The 24370-nt window shown below is 33.0% G+C and overlaps 1 protein-coding gene across 1 annotated transcript in view; it reads left to right on the top strand.

The window, feature by feature from the left end:
• LOC143916687 (protein Wnt-5b-like) overlaps positions 1-24370 on the top strand; it is a 64745-nt gene that overhangs the window by 38954 nt on the left and 1421 nt on the right. The window contains exons 5-6 of the mRNA XM_077437884.1: positions 22644-22801; positions 24068-24255. Coding sequence (XP_077294010.1) covers positions 22644-22801; positions 24068-24255 — 346 coding nt within the window. The remainder of the gene's footprint in view (positions 1-22643; positions 22802-24067; positions 24256-24370) is intronic.

Genomic DNA, 24370 nt, shown 5'->3' with positions numbered 1-24370 from the left:
TTAGCCTACATGCACTTAGGGTCTAGATGTAATCCTTGAAACCAATTATCACGGTCGCTTTGGTCACCTTGACTTAATCCGATTGTCCTTAACCGGCGACTCTTTACTACCCTCTTATTTTAGTATACGTAACAATATAAAAGAAAAACTTCATAATTTGAACAAGTAAGAATATTTGTTTATTAGCATTTGATTTTTTTAATAAATATTCGAACTACCAATATTAGTATACATATTTTTTAAGTAACGATTTTATTTAGCAGCACACCACTGCATATCAGATGATTCTGTAACGAGCGCTGGCTGCGTGTGGACCTCCTGAATCATTCAATAAATGCTGTTAAGCGACTTTGGACTTTCATTTGTATTCTAAACCCACCCCTACGCAACAATATAAATGTCGGTAATATGTAAAACAATATGATCCTATACTACATATGTATGTTGTAGGTCAGTGGTTGCCACGCGGGCTTTTTCGGCCGTAGTTCATTTATCGCTCCTGCCGATATCTGAAATCTGCGATCCAGTCCTGATTTGCAGGTCCGTATTTGCGCTCATAGTGTCGCATTTTTGCGATTAATTGCGCTAAATCGCCTCGATTCAAACGGCAAACGTTAACAAATCGTCGATTCCGGTTTACGACGCTAATTACGGACCGGGTTGTGTTTGAATAATGCCGCTTAATAGGAGGTCTTAGGCCGATGAAAAATCGCCCCATTCAAGTGTCACCCTGATGATGAAGAGGGTGACTCCTCCAGCCTCCAGACCAGATGACACCGGAGAAAGAGAGATAAGTGTCGCGAAAAAGAACACGCCTTTCTAATGGACATGCAAATTACCGATGATTGCGAATGCAAATATGTACACAATAAAATCGCACGCGATTCTATGCTGTACTATATTGTTTTTTTTTTTTTTGAACCGCAATTCAAAATTGCGCCCACGATACAAATATGTATATATATTTTTTTTATACATGTAAAATGTATGCAGCTACGCTTTTCTGAGAACATCAATGGTCGTAGTGACTAATTATTTATAGAGAGCTATTACGTTAAATTATAACACGTCACGATAGTGTCGAAGAAGTGTCATTATTGTAATGTAATTCACAGGAAATATCACGAGATAAATATCGCGACGTGCGTTCGTCTGTAACAATAAAGGAAACATCATTTGAAAGAATTTGAACGTCATTGTATTGTGAAAAAAAAACAAAAACATTTTTTGATACCGGTTTGGAATAGACTCACTTGTGAAAAAAGTTTTTAAAAAGTTTCATCGCTAATTTTGGACCCTAAAGATTAGTCGTTGCATGTTTAAAGAACTGACGAATTTATCACAGAATTATGAGCAAAAAAAAAATTAGTATCCTTTATTTTAATTGTAAAACAAAATATGAAAATGAAATAATAATCGAAATTTCTCCCGAAATAGAAGTTGTAAATACGATGTTGAATAATTTTCCAGTTTTTTATTAATCTAATATATAATTTCAAAAGAGAGTTTGTATGTAAGTTTGTATCTTCGGTTGGGAACTTCGAAAACAAAACAAAGTTTCTATGACGACAATTCAATTGGTTGAATATTATAGTTTTTTCGATTTAAATATATTTACTATTAGATTCGTCATGTTAAAGCTGTTTATTTTACAAATACTGAGCGAAGCCGGGTAAAACAACTAGTTTAATATATTTTTGTATCTATTTTGATAAGTAGAACTATCTTATAGTAAATTCACATGAAAAATTTTATGTACTAAATTTGCAGACTTTCGAATCAATCATCATATTAAAAGTTTAAGTAATACAATATTATTAGAATTGAATTGCATAAAAGAGTGGACTTTTGCTTTCGTATACAGATTGGAATGCTGTATGCTTGGCATAACGATGAGAGATAGAAAACGCAATATTTGAGCTAGAATTATGACAAAAGTGGTCGATTTAATCAAGGCCGCGCCTACCATATGTACAAATGTGTGCAACGCACACAGGTGGCCGAAATATAATGGCAACCGAAAGAAATGGGAGTCGAAAAAAATATATTCCTTAAAAAATACGAAACAAAACATCGTACTTTTTAAAATGCATTTATGTTGTCTTGTTATACATATACTTGTGGATTGATGTTGCAAGTTACAACTTGTCACACCCCCGAACTATAATTCGGAGAAATAACGGGATAGCAGGTATAGCTTGGGTCCGCATAGATTCATAGGTCTTTTATGTTCTATTACCTTTGCGACTGCCAAATGTATTTCTTTAAGGCTGTTGAGTATTGGTTGGCCATCGAAAGAACAATGTTCTAGATGTGGGATTGGGGGTAAAAACACTATATTTTTACATACCTCCTTTACGTTTCACTTACGATTACAGTTCAGGAAAAAATTTGCCTCTTATCCGATCGTTTCCATACTTTGCCATATTTCTCATTTTGGTCATCCATATAAGTAAATGGATCTTCCGCCATTACGATGGTTCAAAAATATCGTGTGAGACGCGTTTGAAATTTGACTTTCTGAAAAGTGACTGACGTCTATCCAGTTTTTAGTTTTAAACATACATAGATGGCGGTAGTAAAATAAATTATTGGTATTTTTATTAAAAATAATAATTTTACTTATGAATTAACTTGAAAACGTTCAGTCTCACTTGTCGTCTTGGTCCTTGGTCCTATTCACCCAACAAAATTTTTTGGTTTTCTGTCTGTTTTTGTAGTTAATTTTTATTGTGATTAAATTTTCAACGCTATATTTATCACAAGGTAAGATTTTTGCACTACTCGCAAGCACTCCAATTTTTTTCTATTAATATGATTTATACAAAGGCGGCCCTAGATGTAATGGTGAGAGTAAAGAAATTGAAATAGCAAGGGGCGAGTCACGTAGGACGTATGCACGAAAGGAGTGCTGGAATGTTACCCGAGAGAACGTAAAAATGTGCAAGGAAGACCCACGGGTGAGATGTGTGGATGAGAGTTCCTCAAAACAGAGACGAATAGAAAAGTGCTGAAGAGACCTTCTTCCAGTAGTTAATGGCGAATGACTGAATGATGATATAGATATAAAAAAAATAAAAACAATATTCAATCGAAATATACACACATATTTTTCCAGTGATGTTATCAATACCGGTGTCATTGTGTCCATTTCCGAAATGTGCAGCAGACATTTAAAAAAATAGTACACCGATGTAAGCCGTCCATTAGAATCGTGCGTGAATACGAAATTAAACTCCACGCGTTCCTAATTTAGAACGAACCGGTTACATTGAAATAAAACGAAAAAGAATTGGATCAAAAATGTACGTATGTCTGTATGTATGTAATTCGAACGAGTTCATTTTTCACGCTGGACTTGAGCACGTCATTAGCTCACTTTTTTCTTCAAATTAGCGCGCCGGAGTTGGACCACGGTGATAAATTAAAAGAGATTTTCATTATCGAGAGATCGCGGCTGGACATGTTCAATTAATTAATAAAAATAGCGTTCGTTGTTATTATTAATATTCTAAAAATATATCGACGCAATCGTATATTTAATGGTCGACAAGAACACATTTGAACGATTGAAAAATTTGCATTTAAAAACGATATCGATGCATATATTACAATATTAACGAAATTCGTCATCGTCAGAACGAACGAACGCCTACTGTAACGTCACGTAATCTCGAGTTAGTCGCATCCGAATGGTCCATCGCATTCCACAGAGAATTGTCTGCACTAAAATTGCTCGCGTGAGATTGATCGACGGGAGAAATGTTAGTCGGATAAATTGATCAGGAATTTTGACACAATCCGACTCAAATTTAAAATGTAAGCTCCACTTTTTCCCATTGGATTAATTTTCGAATATTCTCAGAGTGTCGCATATGTATTATATTATATTTTATTTTTATTTTTTACATATACATACATATACCAGTATATATTGATAACTGGCTTACCTCGATAAAATACACGCATTTTTGTTATTAATCGACAAGAATAGTCGAAATATGATTTTTCTATGTGGAATTTTACTTAATTCTCATATAAATACAATTTAATATATTATCCCTATTAATTCAATTCAGATTCGTATAAATACGAGTAAATACTAGTACGAGCTCTTAGCTCGCAATTTTACCGGTTTAAAATTCAACACACTTCCAATTAACCCTTTTAAACAAAAACAAAAAAAAGTGTGGCCAGAACACTATCCCAATTAGCACGTTTCAATAGAAAATACTCAATATAAAATTATATTAACAGTGGGAAAAAATCCCAAGTGAAAATACGTACTTTTGACTTTTGATTTGAACTGGACGACTACTTAAGGAGATTTGAAAGCTGAAAAGTACTACAAATAAAATATAAAATACCCGACTATAGATTCCAATATTCATTTTGAACAGGAAAATGACGGATTTTGAGACATCAAACGAACAACACCAAGATATAGAAAAATCGCGCGATTTAAAAAACACATACATATATCTCCGAATCTCGATCCAAATCAACATTTTTTATTACCAGATTCGTGTTTACTGGGCATAGATCTATAAGAAAAGTCATATCTCGTCTCTGAATCATTTTTCGTGTCGTACAGTGTTATCGGATATTATTTTAACATATTTATCTGGTAACTTACGCTCATCATTATTCTCTTAATTTGAATCTGAATCTACTCTTTTCCATTTGGGCCTCGCAGGGATGTTTTGTATTTGTAGCTTGTTCTTATTTATCGGAACAGGCTGCAGGTGCAAGACATTCCCTTATTTTAATTTTAATTATTACTTTAAAGTTTTTTATGATTGTGTTCAATGCTGTTTTTGCAATTTTTTACTTTTCTTTTTTTTGTATCTTAATTTTTTTATTACTTTTTGTTTTCTCCCTCTCTTATTTTATTATGTAGGCCATTGTGGCGCATTAGGTTCTTCCTGTAATGCCACAATGGTCAAAAACGTTAAATAAATATATAAATTATCTAGGCCATTGTGGCGCATTAGGTTCTTCTTGTAGTGCCACAATGGTCCAAAACTTTAAAATAAATAAATATTAAGACCAGGAAGTCTTCTAATGACGCTTTTTGAATTGTATGGTATCTGGTATTTTTTTTTTTTGGTATCTGCTCCTTCTTGTTCCTTTTGCACACTCAATCCGAGAGTTCTCAACGTGTAACTTTCCAATGAACAATTTACCCGCGGACAAATTTCGGGACAATTTTGATCTTTCAACGCTTCCGTCATAGATTTCCGAAGGTGTGGGACAAGTGACAAGTGCACGAGGCACAAGTCGAGTTCTGTGCCGTGTCAAGCGTCAATTTACTATCAGATGGACGCTGAAGACCTGTCATAACATTTTTTTCGGGCCGAGATGGCGACCCAACGGTTCCGTAATGGATCCGGTGCTAGACCTCACCGAAACGAAGAAGAAAACAAATAAAAATGTCGTAATAAATATAAATTCCACGATCACCTTTGCTGAATCGCCCTATGGCGCTGTACACGTATCTAAACGACCGGATAGTAACTCACTAAATACGTGTTAAAAGTTCTCGAATGTCGTTATTCAAACTGATCTCCATTCCGACTCTAGTTAAATACCTCTAAATATCTTTATGGATTGTAATGTAAGTAAACGGCTTACAATTTTGAGATAATTCCGAAATTAAATAAATAAACGTACATTCAATTGGATCTTTATTTTGGTCCGTTTGTTGTTCTATAAGATATACACATGTATATCTAATATATAATTTCGAAAGAGACTTTGTCAGTATGTAAATATTGTTGGTTCGTGAATCCGTGACGTCATCGAACAAATGAATATTCAAATAAATCTAATAAAATGTCTACTATTAGATTGGCCATATTTAGGTGGTTTATATTACAAATACCGATCGAAGCCGGGTAAAAACACTAGTAATATATAAATGTGAAACTGCTATATGTAAAAATGCATTCAGATTTACAAACATATTTGCTGTTCATTTACTTGAAGGAACAACGGATACAATATTTCCGAAATAAAATCCAACTGTAATGATAACAAAACTAATAGATACTCTTGTAATTGTTTAAGACATCATCTTTTTTACACATTGTATTGAGATCAAAATTTAAATTAAATATAAAAATAGTATCAGAAGCTATGAAGAGATAAGATTATAAACAAATAATGTGCTACAGGGTAGAAAATTTTATTTTTTATTATATTTCATAGAACATGAACACTCGCCTATGCATATCAAGACGAGTGCAATTAAACAAATACATAAGCATTTTTATACAATGCGAATTCATACAAACATCCACAGTGACATCTATGGAGAAATTTTTGCAGCATTTTATAATCAAAATGGCGAACTTCAAGACACTGAATAACTTGAGATTAGCAAGAGAAATAGGAAAGGAAATATATAAATCGATATGTTGAAAACTCGAATTTGGCGAGAAATAGGACAAGGTTGCCAATGAACTTGGAACAGTTTCGATGAAAATCAAAAAAATTGGCAAACTCTGATGAGAAACGATCGACCTGGAGTCACAAACCAAGGTCTAGCCAGCAGCGAGACTCTAGTGGGACTCGAAACCGTGACCACTCTGCTCGCAAGCATAATACGCTAACCACTAGTTCGGAATATTATATTTTCATTTATATTTTATTCAATCAATCAATGTACCCTCGTCATTACTAGAGGTAGGACCGGAAGCATGCCATTCTTTGTTTATTGTTCGCCGTGCATTGTTCATTTATATGATAAACCTTTTTTTTTGCACTCTAGCTTGGTAGTTTGCTCTATTTCCTGGAAACTAGACCAAAAATGCCCTATTTTCTGGAAAAAGCACGCTTCCGGTCCTATCTATAGTCATTACATAGCGCTCCAATACGACGAGTGTACTATACAGATCAAGAAACACACCAAATTATATATTAATACATAATTATTACATAATTCGAAATTATGCGTGACATCTATTGTCAAACATTGCAAAGTGCATTGCAAACATCGTATACAATACGATCAATAAACATTTATATGACAATACGAATTTTATATACGATAATCATCCACAGAGACATCTATGGAGAGAAACCCGGCGAACCTTGAGATATAACAGAATAACTCAAGATTTTGCGATAAAAATGGGGAGGGAAAGCCAATTTTGCAGGTAGCGTTTCATTGAAAATCAGAAAAATTGGCAAACTCTGATAGGAAACGACCGACCTGGTTACAAACCAAGGTCTGGCCAGCAGCAAGCAGTGTGATTCGAAGTCGAAACCACACTGACCATAGTAAGATATGCAAACACTAGTCACTGTAATGACCATAGTGACCATCTTCTATATTAACCAGCAGCATAGGTTAGCATGTAGTATTTCCAATATTTATTTTATTAATTTTTTTTTTTTACATATATACCAGGAAGGCCTTACAGGTAAATCCCAATGCGCCTTCCTGGCCAATTACAAATACAAATACAGCATTTTTATTATAAGTCGTTGAATTGCGAGACACTGAAAAAACTCGCAAATTAACGAGACATCTATGAATTGTACATACATTTTTATTGTACATCAATCAAATTTTTCAAATAGTGGTGACATAGTAGGTAGGAAGGATTTTTAGCCAATTTTTTTTTCCGGGAACCGTTTCAACAATGAAATCAGAGAAAATTGGCAAACTCTGATAGGAAACGATCAACCTGGAGTCACAAATCCAGGTCTGACCAACAGCATACTCTGAAAAATTCATTTTCATTCAGGGATAGAACCCGGCACCTTCTTGACGGTAAGCAGAAGCTTAACGTCCGAGCTATGCTGCTGGCCATGGGTTCTACCCCTGTCTATGCTGCTGGCAGACCTTGGATATGTGACTCCAAGGTCGATCGTTTCCTTTCAGAGTTTGCCAATTTATCTGGTTTCATTGGAAACGGTTCCAACAAATTGGCAATCCTGTCCGATTTCTCACAGAATTTAAGTTTACAGCATCTCAAAATTTGTTGTTATTTAAAATGCTGTAAAAATTGTTCATATATCTAGTATTATAGGCCTTGAATAATACCTGTGAATAAGGCCTTGAATGTCCTGTATCATAAAATAAAGATGGGTGCAACCTGTACAAAATATAGAAAACAAAATACGTATGAATGTACTATGTTGTATTTGGAATAGGGATCGATTTAAGACACATATTTTTGATAGAATACACTTAGAAATTTTAGAAATTGAAAAAAAAATACTCTCACATATACACATAGTATTATATTTTGACACAAGGGCGTTAGAGTGGTCGTATATAAAATAAACAACAACCAAATCGAGAGATATATTCAGACGGAGAAAGTTGAGAACAATTGTACGTACGTACGTACATATTTCGTACAACACGAGTCCCTACACAATAATACATTTTATTTTCCTTACGATAAAAACCCTACATTGTTATGGTTTGAAATATTATTTTTTTACCACTCGAGTACCCGACAAGCGTATTCAAACGACAAAAGTGAATGCGATATTTCAATTATTCGACCAAATTTCCACGTCGAGTGCTTCTCAAACATACACTTGAACATATCGCATCGTAAAATGATCGAATATTTTATTTTATATCTCATTTGCGAGCCTTTGATTAGGGCTCTAAAACGGCAAGCGCGCGCGTTTGATGCGTGCACCGATCCACTCTGTCGCGGATGCATTTTAATACTTTATCGCTGCTGGACCGACGCGTGGGGACCCCGTAATAGGTTTTATTGATTCGAAACGAATAATAAATAAATTTAAGTAAGTGAAACGGTCAATCCAATTCGTATCTGTTGAGATAAATCAACGTTATCTAGTGGCGGCTCGCGGGTGAAAGTTCCACGAATCGATCGTGATATTGTGTCGAAAATAAAAATGGTGATAATAATTTGATGGCTGAAAATGTTAAAATATAATGCTGATATTTATTGTGTAGAATCTCGAGACAGATTTCGAGATAATACTATTCATAAATTGTACTTAGAACGATCGCACGAATAAAGTAGTAAACGCTTTGTCGAAATAAACATTGATGAGTCGAATTACCGTTATTTTTTTATTATTACTATCCGACTTATTTTATTCAAAGTATTCAACGGGTTAGCACTATTTCTCAGATGGCTTTTCAATCATTGCAAAAGAATCAGATCAAAATAACAAATACTTTGAAAAGTTTGTATTCAAATGGTCTTTTAGGGCGAAATCACACAGCGGTGCATTTGACACGTGGGTTTTTTTTAGATAGTTTGAAACACATAGAAAAAATCTGACGTTCATGGTACACATGTATGGCACACGGTGGAACGTGTCGTCTCAAAACGACACTTTCGACCTATGTCTCGTTAATTTGCGAGTTTTTCAGCGTCTCGCAATTCAACGACTTGTAATAAAAATGCTGCATTTGTATTTGTAATTGGCCAGGAAGGCGCATTGGGATTTACCTGTAAGGCCTTCCTGGTATATATGTTAATAAAATAAAATAAAAATAAAAATTACATATAAAACATCAATATGATTATTTTAAAAGAAATAAAATTTATTTTGGTACGTTTGCACAATTTAAATTGATTTTATATGCGTGTAATATATTGTTGAACTGAGAAATACTGACATTGTGACTATTACAATTGAAATAATTTTTCCTTATTGATTTAACTTACATGGTTAATTTTCTAAAATTCGTGAGTCTATTTCTATGCAATAAAAACGAACTCAAAACATTTTATGGCGTTAAACAACTTAATTATATATAGATACCCAACCAAAACGATATTACATATTAATTACATACATATTTGAAACATAAAACGCTCCGCATGCATCAAGTAGCGTTGGTATTATCTAAAAATCAATATCGCTACTGCTTTATAACAACCCTATGGTGGAAATTTTCTCTTGACCTAGGCAATGTCGACGATAAGGCACACCCACCCGCTGTAACTTCGTACACCCCTGGTAAAGTTTCATGCCGTGGAAAACGACTTTGAGCTTTCCCGTAAATACGAACGACGTGAAAATTTTCCATTTTCATGAAAACTCTGCCGAGTGCACGATGTCCCTTTGCGACCTTCGTATAGCACGCTTTCCCCACCATAGATATCTCCCAGTGCCACCTGCACCCCTGATAGACTTCACCTCTTCCAACTGACATTCCTAAGCCTGTGAGAGGTAAAATTTATCGCTGTACGTTTACATTTTCACGAGCGTATAAAAAAAATCGTGCTGAAAAAGTTCATTTATTTATTTATTATATTTTTTTTTTACTTTCAAAAAAAACTTTCACTTTGAACTGTGTTCGGACTTTTTGACGTGCGTGAAAAAAATTGATACAGCTGTGACAAATTGTCTCGCAGGGTGTACTTACTGTTCGTCGCCTGAATAAATACGAACGACGTGAAAATTTTCCGCTTTCATGAAAACTCTGCCGAGTGCACGATGTCCCTTTGCGACCTTCGTATAGCACGCTTTCCCCACCATATGTAGATATCTCCCAGTGCCACCTGCACCCCTGATAGACTTCACCTCTTCCAACTGACATTCCTAAGCCTGCGAGAGGTAAAATTTATCGCTGTACGTTTACATTTTCACGAGCGTATAAAAAAAGTCGTGCTGAAAAAGTTCATTTATTTATTTATTATATTTTTTTTTACTTTCAAAAAAAACTTTCACTTTGAACTGAGTTCGAAATTTTTGACGTGCGTGAAAAAAATTGATACAGCTTTGACAAATTGTCTCGCAGGGTGTACTTACTGTTAGTCGCCTGAATAAATACGAATGACGTGAAAATTTTCCGTTTTCATGAAAACTCTGCCTAGTGCACGATGTCCCTTTGCGACCTTCGTATAGCACGCTTTCCCCACCATAGATATCTCCCAGTGCCACCTGCACCCCTGATAGACTTCACCTCTTCCAACTGACATTCCTAAGCCTACGAGAGGTAAAATTTATCGCTGTACGTTTACATTTTCACGAGCGTATAAAAAAAGTCGTGCTGAAAAAGTTCATTTATTTGTTTATTATATTTTTTTTTTACTTTCAAAAAAAACTTTCATTTTGAACTGTGTTCGAACTTTTTGACGTGCGTGAAAAAAATTGATACAGCTTTGACAAATTGTCTCGCAGGGTGTACTTACTGTTCGTCGCCTGAAAATGTTCAGCTTTTCCGGCAAAATGTAAAATTGAAGCCCTTTCCTAGCTTGACAGTGATTGATAACGAATATGGGATATGGGAAAGGGTTGTTTTGGTATATATCACTGTCAAGCAAGGATAAATCTTACATATAAAACACTAAAGTTTGTTCGTATGTATGTTTGTATGTATGTACCTACGTATTTTCGTCAACAGTCTATTGTTCTGACATCATCAAACAAATAATTCGCTTTTTTCCGTAGGCGCTGAGGGTGAAGCCCTAGGGCTTCGTTGCACACGCTAAGGGCGGAGTCTAAGGGGGTGCAGACGCCGAGGGCGGAGCCCTAGGGGGCGGAGACCCCCGGGGTGTACATACAATTTTTTATAAGAGACTTACTATACATATATGTTTGTTTGTTCGTGACAGTCAATTTAATAAAAAAAAACAAATGAGTATTCAAATAAATTTATATAAAATAAAATGTTTATTATTAGATTTCTCATGTTTAAGCGGTTTATATTACAAATACTGAGCGAAGCCGGGTAATAAAGCTAGTACTACCATAAAATTTCAACGACATAGGTCGAAAGTGTCATTTTGAGACGACGCATTCCAACGTGTACCATGTATGCGTGCCACGAACGTCAGATTTTTTCTATATGTTTAAAACTATCTAAAAAAAAACCCATGTGCCACATGCACCGCTGTGTGATTTCGCCCTTAAGGGCATAATCTAGGCCCTTGCGTTGACTCATATCCATACAGTTTCATATACAAACAAATGTATGGTTTCGGGAGGCTATAGGACTGCCCATGTTGGATTGTGTGATAAGGTCTCATAAATTCACATAGTCGCCGATCTGACATTTTTAATAGGTGATGCAGAATCAGCTACATACATATACATATATGTATATTTGAATTTGGGATGAAGAAGTAATAATCCCAACGATTTATCAATCGTAGAGATCGCTACCTACGATATTTTGTATGGTAGCATTCATATCTATGGATTTTATCACGCTTAATCGCTCAATCTTCATTTCCGAGAATATGTTTTCGGTAATTTTTTTTTCATCAAATGCAACTTTAAGTTTATATTTATAACAAAATAGGCTGAATTTAACGAAATATGCCCAAAAAAGAACCACAATAAAGCTTAAACGTCTTATAATAATATTTTGAGTCATTGAATGACCCGTTACTTATGTATTACCTGCCACATAGTTTTTTGCTACGATCAATTATCCAACTAATTTTAACGGCAATGATCCATTTGAATAATTGCAGTCAATATTTTTATATTGAAAACGAAGTTAAAAATAATGAAGTTATTCTAGTTAGTTAAAAAGTTTTAAAATGGGCGAAAACACACACACGGCACATAGTTTTTTTTAGATACTTTTAAAAATGCGAAAAAAATGTGGCATGCCCAGCACATATTCAATATCCCAAAATCGCCCCCTGGAGTGTTCGGTAAAATTGTATCCTTGTATTTATCCTTGCTTGACAGTGATCGATAACGGTGTATCCCACATTTGAAGAAATGTAGGAGAACCCTCACAGCGGGGAGCCAAGCACATGACGTGCCGTTCTTCCCCGTGTGATTTCGCCCTATTTCATCTTTTAAGTATAATATAATAACAGGAATTCCTAAAGCGCCACAATGGTCAATATATATATATATATATATATATATATATATATATATATATATATATATATATATATATATATATATATATATATATATATATATATATATATATATATATATATATATATATATATATATATATATATATATATATATATATATATATATATATATATATATATATATATATATATATATATATATATATATATATATATATATATATATATATATATATATATATATATATATATATATATATATATATATATATTGACCATTGTGGCGCTTTAGGAATTCCTGTTATGCCACAATGGTCTGTTTAAAATAAATAAATAAATAAATAATATATATATATATATATATATATATATATATATATATATATATATATATATATATATATATATATATATATATATACGTAAATACATACATACATATGTAATCTGAAAGTTGAATCATTCTGATATACGACTTAAGCTTTATGCATACCTTTTTGTACAATTTAACACGCTTTTGATTTATCGTCTATTGTTGCGAATATTACATACATACATACATATTATACATAGAAGTACTTTCAGAATAAGCTCTTCTTACAGTTACGTTGATGGTTATTTTAAATTGCGGAAAACATTCAGTGCTATAAATTTCGATATTAATTTAAGTCCCACTTGGGTCGTAAAGAATGATTTTTTTTTATTTTTAATATTATTTTATCGTTTTAATATCAGATATAATGGAAAAAATGAGCGTATGTTTATCTTCCAATGAAGGAATGCATTGTGTAAGTATTGTTGAACATAAGCGACGTTTATTTATGTTAAATCTAGCAGCCGCGAGGGTAAACGGTGGCTCTCAAACTATTTTATTTTAGATGTTCATACAAAAGACTTACAAATTTAAAAAAAAAACGATTAAAAATTGCATACGAATTGTGGCGCAGGGTCAACTGTTGCATTTCAGAAAGCTCGTGTATTTGAGAGTTGATAGTTAAATAAAAGATGAAACTTCACACCAAAAAGGAATAAGTGTGATGCAGTTTTAATTTTAAATAAGACTTGAGTAATGGAAAAATGGTAATATAAAATAGATGTTTAAATTTTCACCGCTGCACACAGGAGCCAAGTACCCGATTCCTTTGAATACATTATTGTTAAATTTATTTATTTATTTAAAATAGCTTAGAAAGCCAATTATAATAAATATACGATACAATACGATTCCTTTGAATACATTATTGTTAAATTTATTTATTTATTTAGAATAGCTTAGAAAGCCAATTATAATACATAACTTAGAGCTATAATATAAACTAACTTATTATCTAATATCACTTGTACAGAGGTGTTGTTTTAACGTTGCCAGGAATATATCGATTATTAATTAGGAAATTAACTTTTGCATTAGAAATTTTAAGTCGATTTATCAAGGCCAGATTTGTTCATATTGTAAAATAAGATGCATTTAGTTTTATAAGAACTTAATTTGAACTTGGTTCTAAAAGAATAATAGCAAAATATTTTTTTTTTATATATTTGCTTCATTATTCTCACTATTATAGAAGTCACAATGTAAAAAATCCGCGGTTTTTTCTTTTTATTTCGACAAGATAAATCAATAAGAATATGACTTTTCCTCAAATCACAGACATGATTCCCTGATATTAAGTAGAAGAAAACATAACTACTTTTTAACATGTCTACTTTAAATAAATCAATAAAATCTTGTTTTTAAAAAGTTCTTGATATTATTTCGATTTTTTTAACGGAATATCTATATCTAATATATAAAAGAGACTTTGTATATATATATGTAACGTTGGTTTGTTGGTTGGAAACAACACTTTCCATTTTTTTTTTCGATTCATGGCGCCGATTCGATTTTTTTTCGATTCAAAGGATTCGAAAGTCCTGGAGGCGAAGGCTCAGGGGGCGATGGGCTAGGGGGCAAAGGCCTAGGGGGCGAAGGCGCCATCACTGTTTTGTTGACACACAGCCAATCAAAATCAGTCGAGGAGACGCGGGGAAGTGGGGGGGGGGGGGTGTGTGGAACGTCATGTGACGTCAGGCCGAGCGACGACAGGCATGTGCGACGTCAGGCCGATAAATAAATATTAAGTGCGCATCTTACATTATATTTATATATATAACATATAACTTTATTTTAATTCGTGTATCAAAAAATCTTTGTTATCTTTAATTCGTGTATCAAAAATCAGATTGTAAATATCGAAACCACCCGTTGAAATCAACGGGTGGTTTCGATATTTACTATCTGCGTTAAAAGAATGTCAATGTGTACCACTGAATAACAGTTTAGTTCCCAAAACGTAGTGGGACACGCTTTGAGAAGTTGTGGATTGAAGTGTGTGTGCGTTGCTCATGTTTTCCCAGTGTCCAGAATTTTTATTGTACCGGTAAATTTGTACGTTATGGCGGCGACCTTTTCACTCCATGTTTCCAAACCCATCGACGACGATTGATTAAAAAGAAAATGCGGGAAAATCGATAAAACGAGTGTAAAAAATAAATAAATAGATTGTTTGGTTCTCGTCTCCAATTTTTTCTTTTATTTCGCTCTAACACGGCCACTCATCTCGGATAAACGGGTATTTTAAGTGTTTGTGTTTGCGGTGTGATCGTCTCCATCGTCTGAACACGGAAGATCATCAGGTAATGGTTTTACTATACGCTACGACAGAGATAGGCAACTTTCTTCCACGAACTAAAGAAATCAAACTCCAAACTGTTTTAGATCCGAACCGTAAGTTGCCAATATTGAGTATGAAAAATTTCGCCATTTGATTTGACATTGGATGAAAAATTTGTTTATTTATTGTCTTTCATTTAGTATTCGATTTAACTATATTAAGTTTCCTTATTATCAGCCACAAGGTACAGCATTGAAGTTCTAGGCTAGTCAAGTAGTCAAGTAGACTAGATTTAAATGTTATTAGATCAAAATCAACTATTGTTTCTAATCTTAATGTGCCGATTTTTTCTTAGTTTTATATAGTCAAGTTGAGTTCTTACAATAAAAAAAGGTTTTTTAAAAACATACCTCTTCTATACATAATTTGTATATAAAATTATTGTTTTGAATAAAAATGTTAATACTTTTATTTTACTACCGCCATCTATGTATAAAATTAATGACTACGAGACGTCACCGAGATTAAAAATTTTCGGACTTGTTTCGCTTCTTAAACGATATTTTATCTCTATCGTAAAGGCGGAGGATCCATTTACTTGTATTGATTACCAAAATGAGCAATATGGCAAAGTATGAAAACGATCGGATGAGAGGCAAACTTTTTCCTGAATTGTAATCGTAAGTGAAACGTAAAGGAGGTATGTACATATGTAAAAATTGGAATCGTCAAATGTAATCATCGTTCTTTTCTTTCATCTCCAAAAGACAACAGGAAAGTTTTTAACACATTCAATTCGTTAGTAAAGAATTAACCTTATCTTATCGGTAATTTATTTAGAAAACACGCTTGCTATCATGTTTATTCAAAACAAAATCATGATAGTTTGTTCCCACATTATCACTATGAACAATCACATATGTATGATACATACATACATACATACATACATATGTATGTATGTACATATGTGATCATATGTACATATATCGAATACATACTATTATACTAATGGATTTTGCATCTCAATAAATAAGTCAGATAAAATCATCAAAAATCGTGTAATCATCCAAATCTCACTAGTAGACCAGTATAAAAATAATAATATAAAATTATTACGTTTTGGCAAAAGAGTATGGAATAAGTTATGCCACACCGTTAATTAATCCATTAAAAGTTCATTTGACATCCGTTAAAATTTATGTATGTATATACTAGGAAGGCCTAACAGGTAAACCCCAATTCCCCTTCCTGGCCAATTATTAACATCGATAAACAATATATATATATATATATATATATATATATATATATATATATATATATATATATATATATATATATATATATATATATATATATAGCAATTTTACAGAGCACCATAGAGACATCTGTGAATAAATCAACAAACATTTTTGCATAAATCAGTAAAATCGAGATGTTGAAAACTTGAATTTTGCGAGAAATAGGACAAGGTTGCCAATTTGATGGACGCGTTTCAATGATATCAGGTAAATTGGCAAACTATGATAAGAAATGATCGACCAGGAGTCACATATCCCAGGTTTGACCAGCAGCACCACGCCGGGGATAGAACCCGTCACACAGTAGAAAGCATTATACGCTCACCACTGATATGCTGCTGGTAAATGGGCTATTTATTTATTATTTAATAGCAAATTGCCAAGGAATTATTTCACAATTAACAATTTCAAATTAAAACTCACAACTATAATATCCAATCCAATTAGAAAAGGCTTGGTTAGAGTATAAAAGAAAGAGGAATAAATGTGTGAATGTTTTACGTAATGCGAAGAGGGATTGGCATGAAAGAAATATTGATGGTGCAAAAAAAGATCCCACAAAAATGTGGCGAATAATTAAAACTTTGATTTCCGGGGGAAAAAATGTTTCTTTGAATGAATTAGAAGTCGAGGGAGTAGTATATAATGATAAAGAGGATATGGTTGAAAGATTGAATGAGTTTTACATCAATAGTGTGAATGATATAGTTAATTCAATACAAACAAGGCATAATAGTGTGAATGATGATATTAATTTGGGTTTAAATAAGTTTGAAAGGTTTAAATTAGTGGAAATGGAGGGATTAAATGGTGTATTGAAGGGCATGAAATCAGTTTCTAGTATGGATGGATTGACTCTAGATATTTTAATCAACACTTGGGACATGGTTGGACCTCAGTTACTGAAATTAATAAATGAATCGTTAGAAGTGGGATCCGTCCCGGATGCATGGAAGGTGTCTACTATTGTACCGGTACCAAAGGTTACGGGCACACATAAAGCCAGTGAAATGAGGCCCATCAATATGTTACCAATTGTTGAGAAGATGCTGGAGGAAATCGTTATGATTCAATTGAAAGAGTTCATTAGTATAAATGATTGTTTGGTTGTGGAACAGTCTGGATTTAGAGTGAAACATTCAACAGAAACCGCTATCCAATTGGTGGTTTCTGATTGGATGGAGACGATGGATGAATCTAGCATGGTTGTTGGAGCAGTTTTTCTAGATTTTAAGCGAGCGTTCGAGACAGTAGATAGGAATATTTTATTACAAAAATTATATAAGTTAGGAATAAATGGTATAGTATTAAAGTGGCTTCAATCATACTTAAATAATAGAAGGCAAAGAGTAAAAATTGATAAGGTGTTATCCTCTGAATTTGTAACACCTCATGGAGTGCCGCAAGGGTCCAAATTGGGACCCTTATTATTTATATTATATATAAACGATATTGTTAAGGTAATTAAGATGTGTAAAATACATTTGTTTGCAGATGATACATTGATATATATAATTGGAAAGAATGTTGATGTAATGTCTGAGATTTTAAATATAGAATTAAATTATGTGAATGACTGGTTGTGTGAAAATAAATTAAAGTTGAATGTGAATAAAACAAAAATGATGTGGTTGAATGGTAAAAATAAAAATATATTGAATGAAATTAGAATTGATGATAAGTTAATTGAAAAAGTTGAAAATATAAAATACTTAGGTGTATACATAGATTCAGGACTAAATTTTAAAATGCACGCTGACTATATAATAAAAAAAATGGCTAGAAAAGTTGGTGTATTATGTAGATTAAGAAATATTTTAAGTAAAAAAAGTAAAATTTTAGTGTTTAATTCAATTGTCTTGCCACATGTGGTTTATTGTGCCACTGTGCTTAATTTGTTTAGTGGCCAAGATTTAGAAAAAATGCAAAAAATACAGAATAAAGCTATGAGAGCTATTTTGAATGTGAGTAGATTTAAGAGTATTGGAAGTATGTTAGATGAATTAGGATGGATGAGTATTAGAATTAGTCTAAATATTAGTACATTGTCTTTTGTTTATAAGTTAGATCATAAGTTATTACCTAAGTATTTTGATGATTATATAATAAGGAATAGAGATAAACATAGTTTTTATACTAGAAATAAGGACAAACTAGTTGTAAGTAGAGTAAGAAAGAATAAGACGGCTGGGGGTGTTTTTCACAGGGGTGTGCTCATGTATAATGCCCTCCCTGAGTGCGTCAGGTCTGCTAAAAACATGGATGCATTCCTGCGAGGTGCGAAGAGACACCTCTGTGAGGGACAGTACATATAAGTTAATTATAAATTTTAGAGTTAAGTATAATAATTAAGATGTATTTTTTTTTTTTTTAAATTAGCTTGATAGCTAAAATATATATAAATAAAAAATAAAATAAATAATATAACATAGTTAACAAAATTAACAAAACTATAATTAGTAACCCTAAATAATATAATATAATTCCAAACATAGAATTTTATTAAACTTACATATTTAATTACATCATCTTCCACAGAGGTATACATTAATTAACACCTGTCAAGAAAGCACCAATGTTACTAGCACCTCTAATGCTCTCAAGAAGGGCATTATATATTTGAAAACCTCTGTGGAAAACACCTCCAGCAGTTTTTGCTTTCATAACTCTACCTATAATTAATTTACTCCTATTTCTAGTTTTATAATTATGAATATCTCTATTCCTAACTATATGATTATTAAAATATTTGACTAATAGATTCTTATCTAGCTTATATACAAATTTTAAAGTGCTTTATTTCTAATATCCAACCATTTCAATTCATCTGACACACTTCTAACATCCTTACGTTTCCTCACATTCAAAATTGTACGCATTGCTCTATTCTGCACTTTCTGCAGTTTATCAATACACAATCCACTAAATAGATGTTTTAAAAGGTTGACTACGTCTGCGGTATGGTTTTATTTGAACGAGTGTGCCGCTTTTGGAATTGACATGGTCTTCAAAACATTTTTACATTTCTCTACTAGGTTCTACATAGATAAATTGTTCAATTGTCCGACAATTGGGCTTAGGACAATGGAAATTCAATATTAATTATTTGTTTATCTTTAAGTATTGAATGTCGTTAAAGATGATCACGCGCACCATTCAAAAGGTCCGTTGCAATACAATGAAAAGTAATTAAATGCATGAAAGTAACTGGAATCGTTCGAGGGTAAAGAAAAGGTTTATTTTCATATTGAAATGCATTCAATGTATGGGATTAAAAGATTACTTTTAATTACAATGGAATACAACAGATGATGATAACTTGAGGCGCGCGTACTAGAAAATTTTCATTTAGTTGAATAATTCAACCTTATGTACATATATTGTATATATTACATACATATGTATGTATATATGTACATATTCAATGCCTACTTTGGTATCCATTTTGCATATTTGTTATCCAAATAGTTTAGAGTCCAAATCTGTTTTGTTGAATGTTATCAAAATAAATTGGTACAATCAATCAATATTTTATCACTCAAATGACCTTTCGCTTTGTATTTCGTTATTGTGACGTTTTATGGCCAATCTGAATTATTTTTTCCACTTATTTCATTTACCGAGGAACTATGGAAATATCTATACATACGCTTTCTATTAATATATTGGTGAATAAGGTCTAAATTTGATACCAACGATGTTATTCACTACATATGTAGAGTAAATTTATATTTACCCAAAGAAGAAAAGTAGATTCCATGATTTTATAGTACTTAATACAGTGATTCTTAGCCTTTTCGAAGTCACGGTGCACTTTTGATCATTATAATTAGTTTTGTATATGATATTAAGATATATAAATTATTATTTTGAATAAAAATACCAATAGTTTTATTTTACTACCGCCATCTATGTATAAAACTAAAGACTACGTAGACGTCACCCAGATTTCAAATTTGCAAACTTCAAACGCGTCTTAAACGATATTTTATCTCTATCGTAATGGTGGAGGATCCATTTACTTATATTGATGACCAAAATTAGCAATATGGCAAAGTATGAAAACGATCGGATAAGAGGCAAATTTTTTGAAAGTGAAACGTAAAGGAGGTTTGTAATAAAAAATGGCGGTGCACCAGAATTAAACGATCAGAAAAAATATGCTGACATAACTTTTATTACAAAATAAATAAATTCCATAGCAGAAAAGATATATGTATACATACACGGCAAAACTAAAATTACCCTTAAAAAATGGAATTTAATGTAAAAATCAATTAATCTGAGCTACCCTCAATTATTCGTCTAAATTCGTAAGTCTTTCTCATTTTTATATTAGTTATTGTTGAGAAACCGAGCTCACACTAATATGATGTTGAAAGCTGCAGCAAAATTTTCAGTGCCCTCGTGTATAGGATATTCCTCTTGGATATAGAATATTCCTATATCCAAGATAGAGGATATAGGATATTCCTCTTGGATATACATAGGATATTCCTCTTGAATATACATAGGACATTCCTAAATCAAGATATAGGATATTCCTCTTAGACAGAAATCCAAAATTCCTACATAGTCATTTCGGAAAATTGATATTTTAAAATGCGATCAGTCCACAAGGAGACTAATTCTTTTTTTTTGTGGGTACGAAAATACACAACTCACTGAATCAGTCAAAGAAAATGGATTTCGTATCCAGCCATAATTTTCTATATTGAAGGAAGGAACAGAATGCGCAATATTTTCTTCCAATTCAGTTAAACGTTCTGTTACAGCGGAATAATTCTCTCGAAAATGTTTGATGATGTCAAAAATATGTCAATGATGTCAAAAATATTTCGTTTATTCCTTGAACGCTTGTGTTAACGTTATTAAAAATATCTGTGCTAAATATGCCATTTTGGCACACCAATCATCATTCTGAAGACATTTTACAAAATCATTCATATTCGGAAAAAGATAAACAATTCATTCTTAAGAGGGCTGTACACCAGAAACCTTAATTTTGTTACCGTTCCTTTCTTCGACATATATATTGAGTGTGTGTATATATTGTGTGAATGCGACAATATATATCAATATATATATTGAGTGAATGCGACAGTTGTGCTTCGACCAGATAAAACGTGTTTTAAATTGACAAAATCGAGGTTTCGTATTCTACTATTTTCTCCTCCAAAACTGGATCAATTTTTAAAAAAATTTCATCATCGGTATGAGAAAGATATTTTCTGTGCATCTATCGGCGTATTTTTTTTAAAATCGACCGTTAAATAACCACGCTAGACTCTTTTCGTGGGTGTAAAAAAGAGGCGATTTTATAGATGTTTGGCGGCTCCTAGCTCGTATAAAAAATAATTAATCAAAAAAATAAAACGATAGATGCACCCCAATGGTGGATATCCATAGCATATTAAAAAATAATTTCTCTAGTGCCATAATTGAGGTAGGGAGAAGTATAGTACGTTTGTATGGACAAGGCGCTGCTGTCCAGCCCTCTTAAGTTCTATGACTCAGCATAAAACTTTACCCCTAGCAAAAAAAAAAAACCATCACTTGAAACGGGAATTGCAAGCCTTATTCTGGAATTGCAATGCATGCCGGGTTCAGCTAGTTGTAAATAAAATTGAGTATAATATATTTTTAAATCAAAATTAAATTACAAAACGTTATTATTTTTTTTTGGGATGATGATCTCTGTATAATGTGTATGTGATTAAAAAATTGTGTATTTGCTTTGTTCATTACAGATTGATTTATTACAATATTTAATTAACAGCGATATACGCTGCCACAGTCTTCATATAAAAGCTTCATTGTATTGATAATTGAAAATCTTCATGCTTACCCACGTATATAAACACTTTTTAATTGTATTACAGGTGATTATCTGCGTGACAAGTATGACGGAGCCACCGAGGTGAAAGTCAGCAAGCGTGGCAAGCTGCAGATCAAGGATCCACGCTATAGTCTACCGACAGCCCAGGATCTGGTCTACTTGGAAGAATCTCCCAACTATTGCGTCAAAAATTTAACAGTGGTGGGTATCTTTCGTGCAATGTATGTTTATTATGCGACTACCATAGATATAGAATATACATAGATATGCCTTTACATACAAATTTCATTGGAGATCTTGTCGCCATTAACTGAGGGGTGCGGGGGATTTAACTAGCGGGGAAGTGGTGAAAAAAAAGTTCGACGCAGCGGTCGGCAGTGGTCAGCAACCAGTTTATGTACATACATGCACTGAAGTTTTATTTTATTTATAACTTTATTTTATTGGACACTCCGCGTGACAGTAAACAAAACTAATAAAGCCATATTAAGAAATAAATATTTAGCTATACACACTATATTAAACTACAAATGTATGTTACTATAATAAAACCATCATTTAAACATTAGTAACTTCCACAAGGATCAATTTTAAAGCTGACACTTTAATATTTAGTTCATTGTTTATAGTTTTGAACTTAATGTCGATTTCTGAATTTCCTTCAGTGCCAACAAGATATACGTGTGCATTTAGAGACATCTGTGGCAGAGGTTGTCGACTGCTGTTCAATCACTGCATACATCGCGCCGATATTTCATTATATTGTTACGTACGCCGTGGATTGAGCGAATTGTACTTAGACCAACGGATATCTGTTATCGGTTAACTTAAATGCATGCACTTACTTCCAAAGATTATATCTGGACTCTAAGTGCATTTAGGCTAAACAATGACCGTTATTTCTCAGAATCGCCACGGGAAGACCCAATGTCTTGGAAATACATATCCGAATACGTGACTATACAACAGGTAAACAGATTAGGCGTCCTGAGAGATCTACCCTTTATAAGGCGGTACGTAGGCGATATAATTCATTCTGGACTTAGCAGTGACACTGCGTGTATCTCTTGAATCATCAATAAATGCTGTGAAACGACTGTTGGCCTTTTTACTTGGATCCTCAACCCACCCCGTGCGCAACAATATGTTAAAATACTACTATAATTGAAGACATTATATATTAATTCTTTCTTATAATATGTGATGCCATCCGTCTTTTTTTATGTTTTCTTGAGTAATTGTAACACAATTCCACTGAATACGTTGGCATTTTCGAAAAATGACTATCGACTTTCTTACTTTGAAGCTAACTAGCTACTGAGAGAGAGTGTGCATGATCTGTAATTTTTTTTGTTTGTGCATGGTCCAACAGGGTGATCGGCTTAGAGCGTAAGGGCGTATCTATGGTATTCTATATCTATGGCGACTACTTAGAAATGTATTAATATGTTTTTTATGATCGGCTAGGGTTCTTTGGGCACTTCGGGGAGAGTCTGCAACCGTACCTCGCCCGGGATGGATGGATGTGATCTGATGTGCTGTGGACGAGGATACAACACGATGAAGACCACTGTCAAGGAGAGATGCGAGTGCAAATTTCACTGGTGCTGCTACGTTGAGTGTAAAACCTGCGTTCACACCATCGACGTTCACACGTGCAAATGAATCCTCAATTCTGAATTATTTCTATCATATTTATTATAATTTATTGAGAATCTGTGCGATCAAACTACATATAGAAATAAACAAAGACAATTGATGTAGTGTTGT

Source organism: Arctopsyche grandis, chromosome 9 (assembly GCF_051622035.1).
Source record: "Arctopsyche grandis isolate Sample6627 chromosome 9, ASM5162203v2, whole genome shotgun sequence".
Lineage (NCBI taxonomy): Eukaryota > Metazoa > Arthropoda > Insecta > Trichoptera > Hydropsychidae > Arctopsyche > Arctopsyche grandis.
The sequence above is the reverse complement of the archived record's forward strand: the minus strand, read 5'-3'. Positions and strand labels throughout refer to the sequence as shown.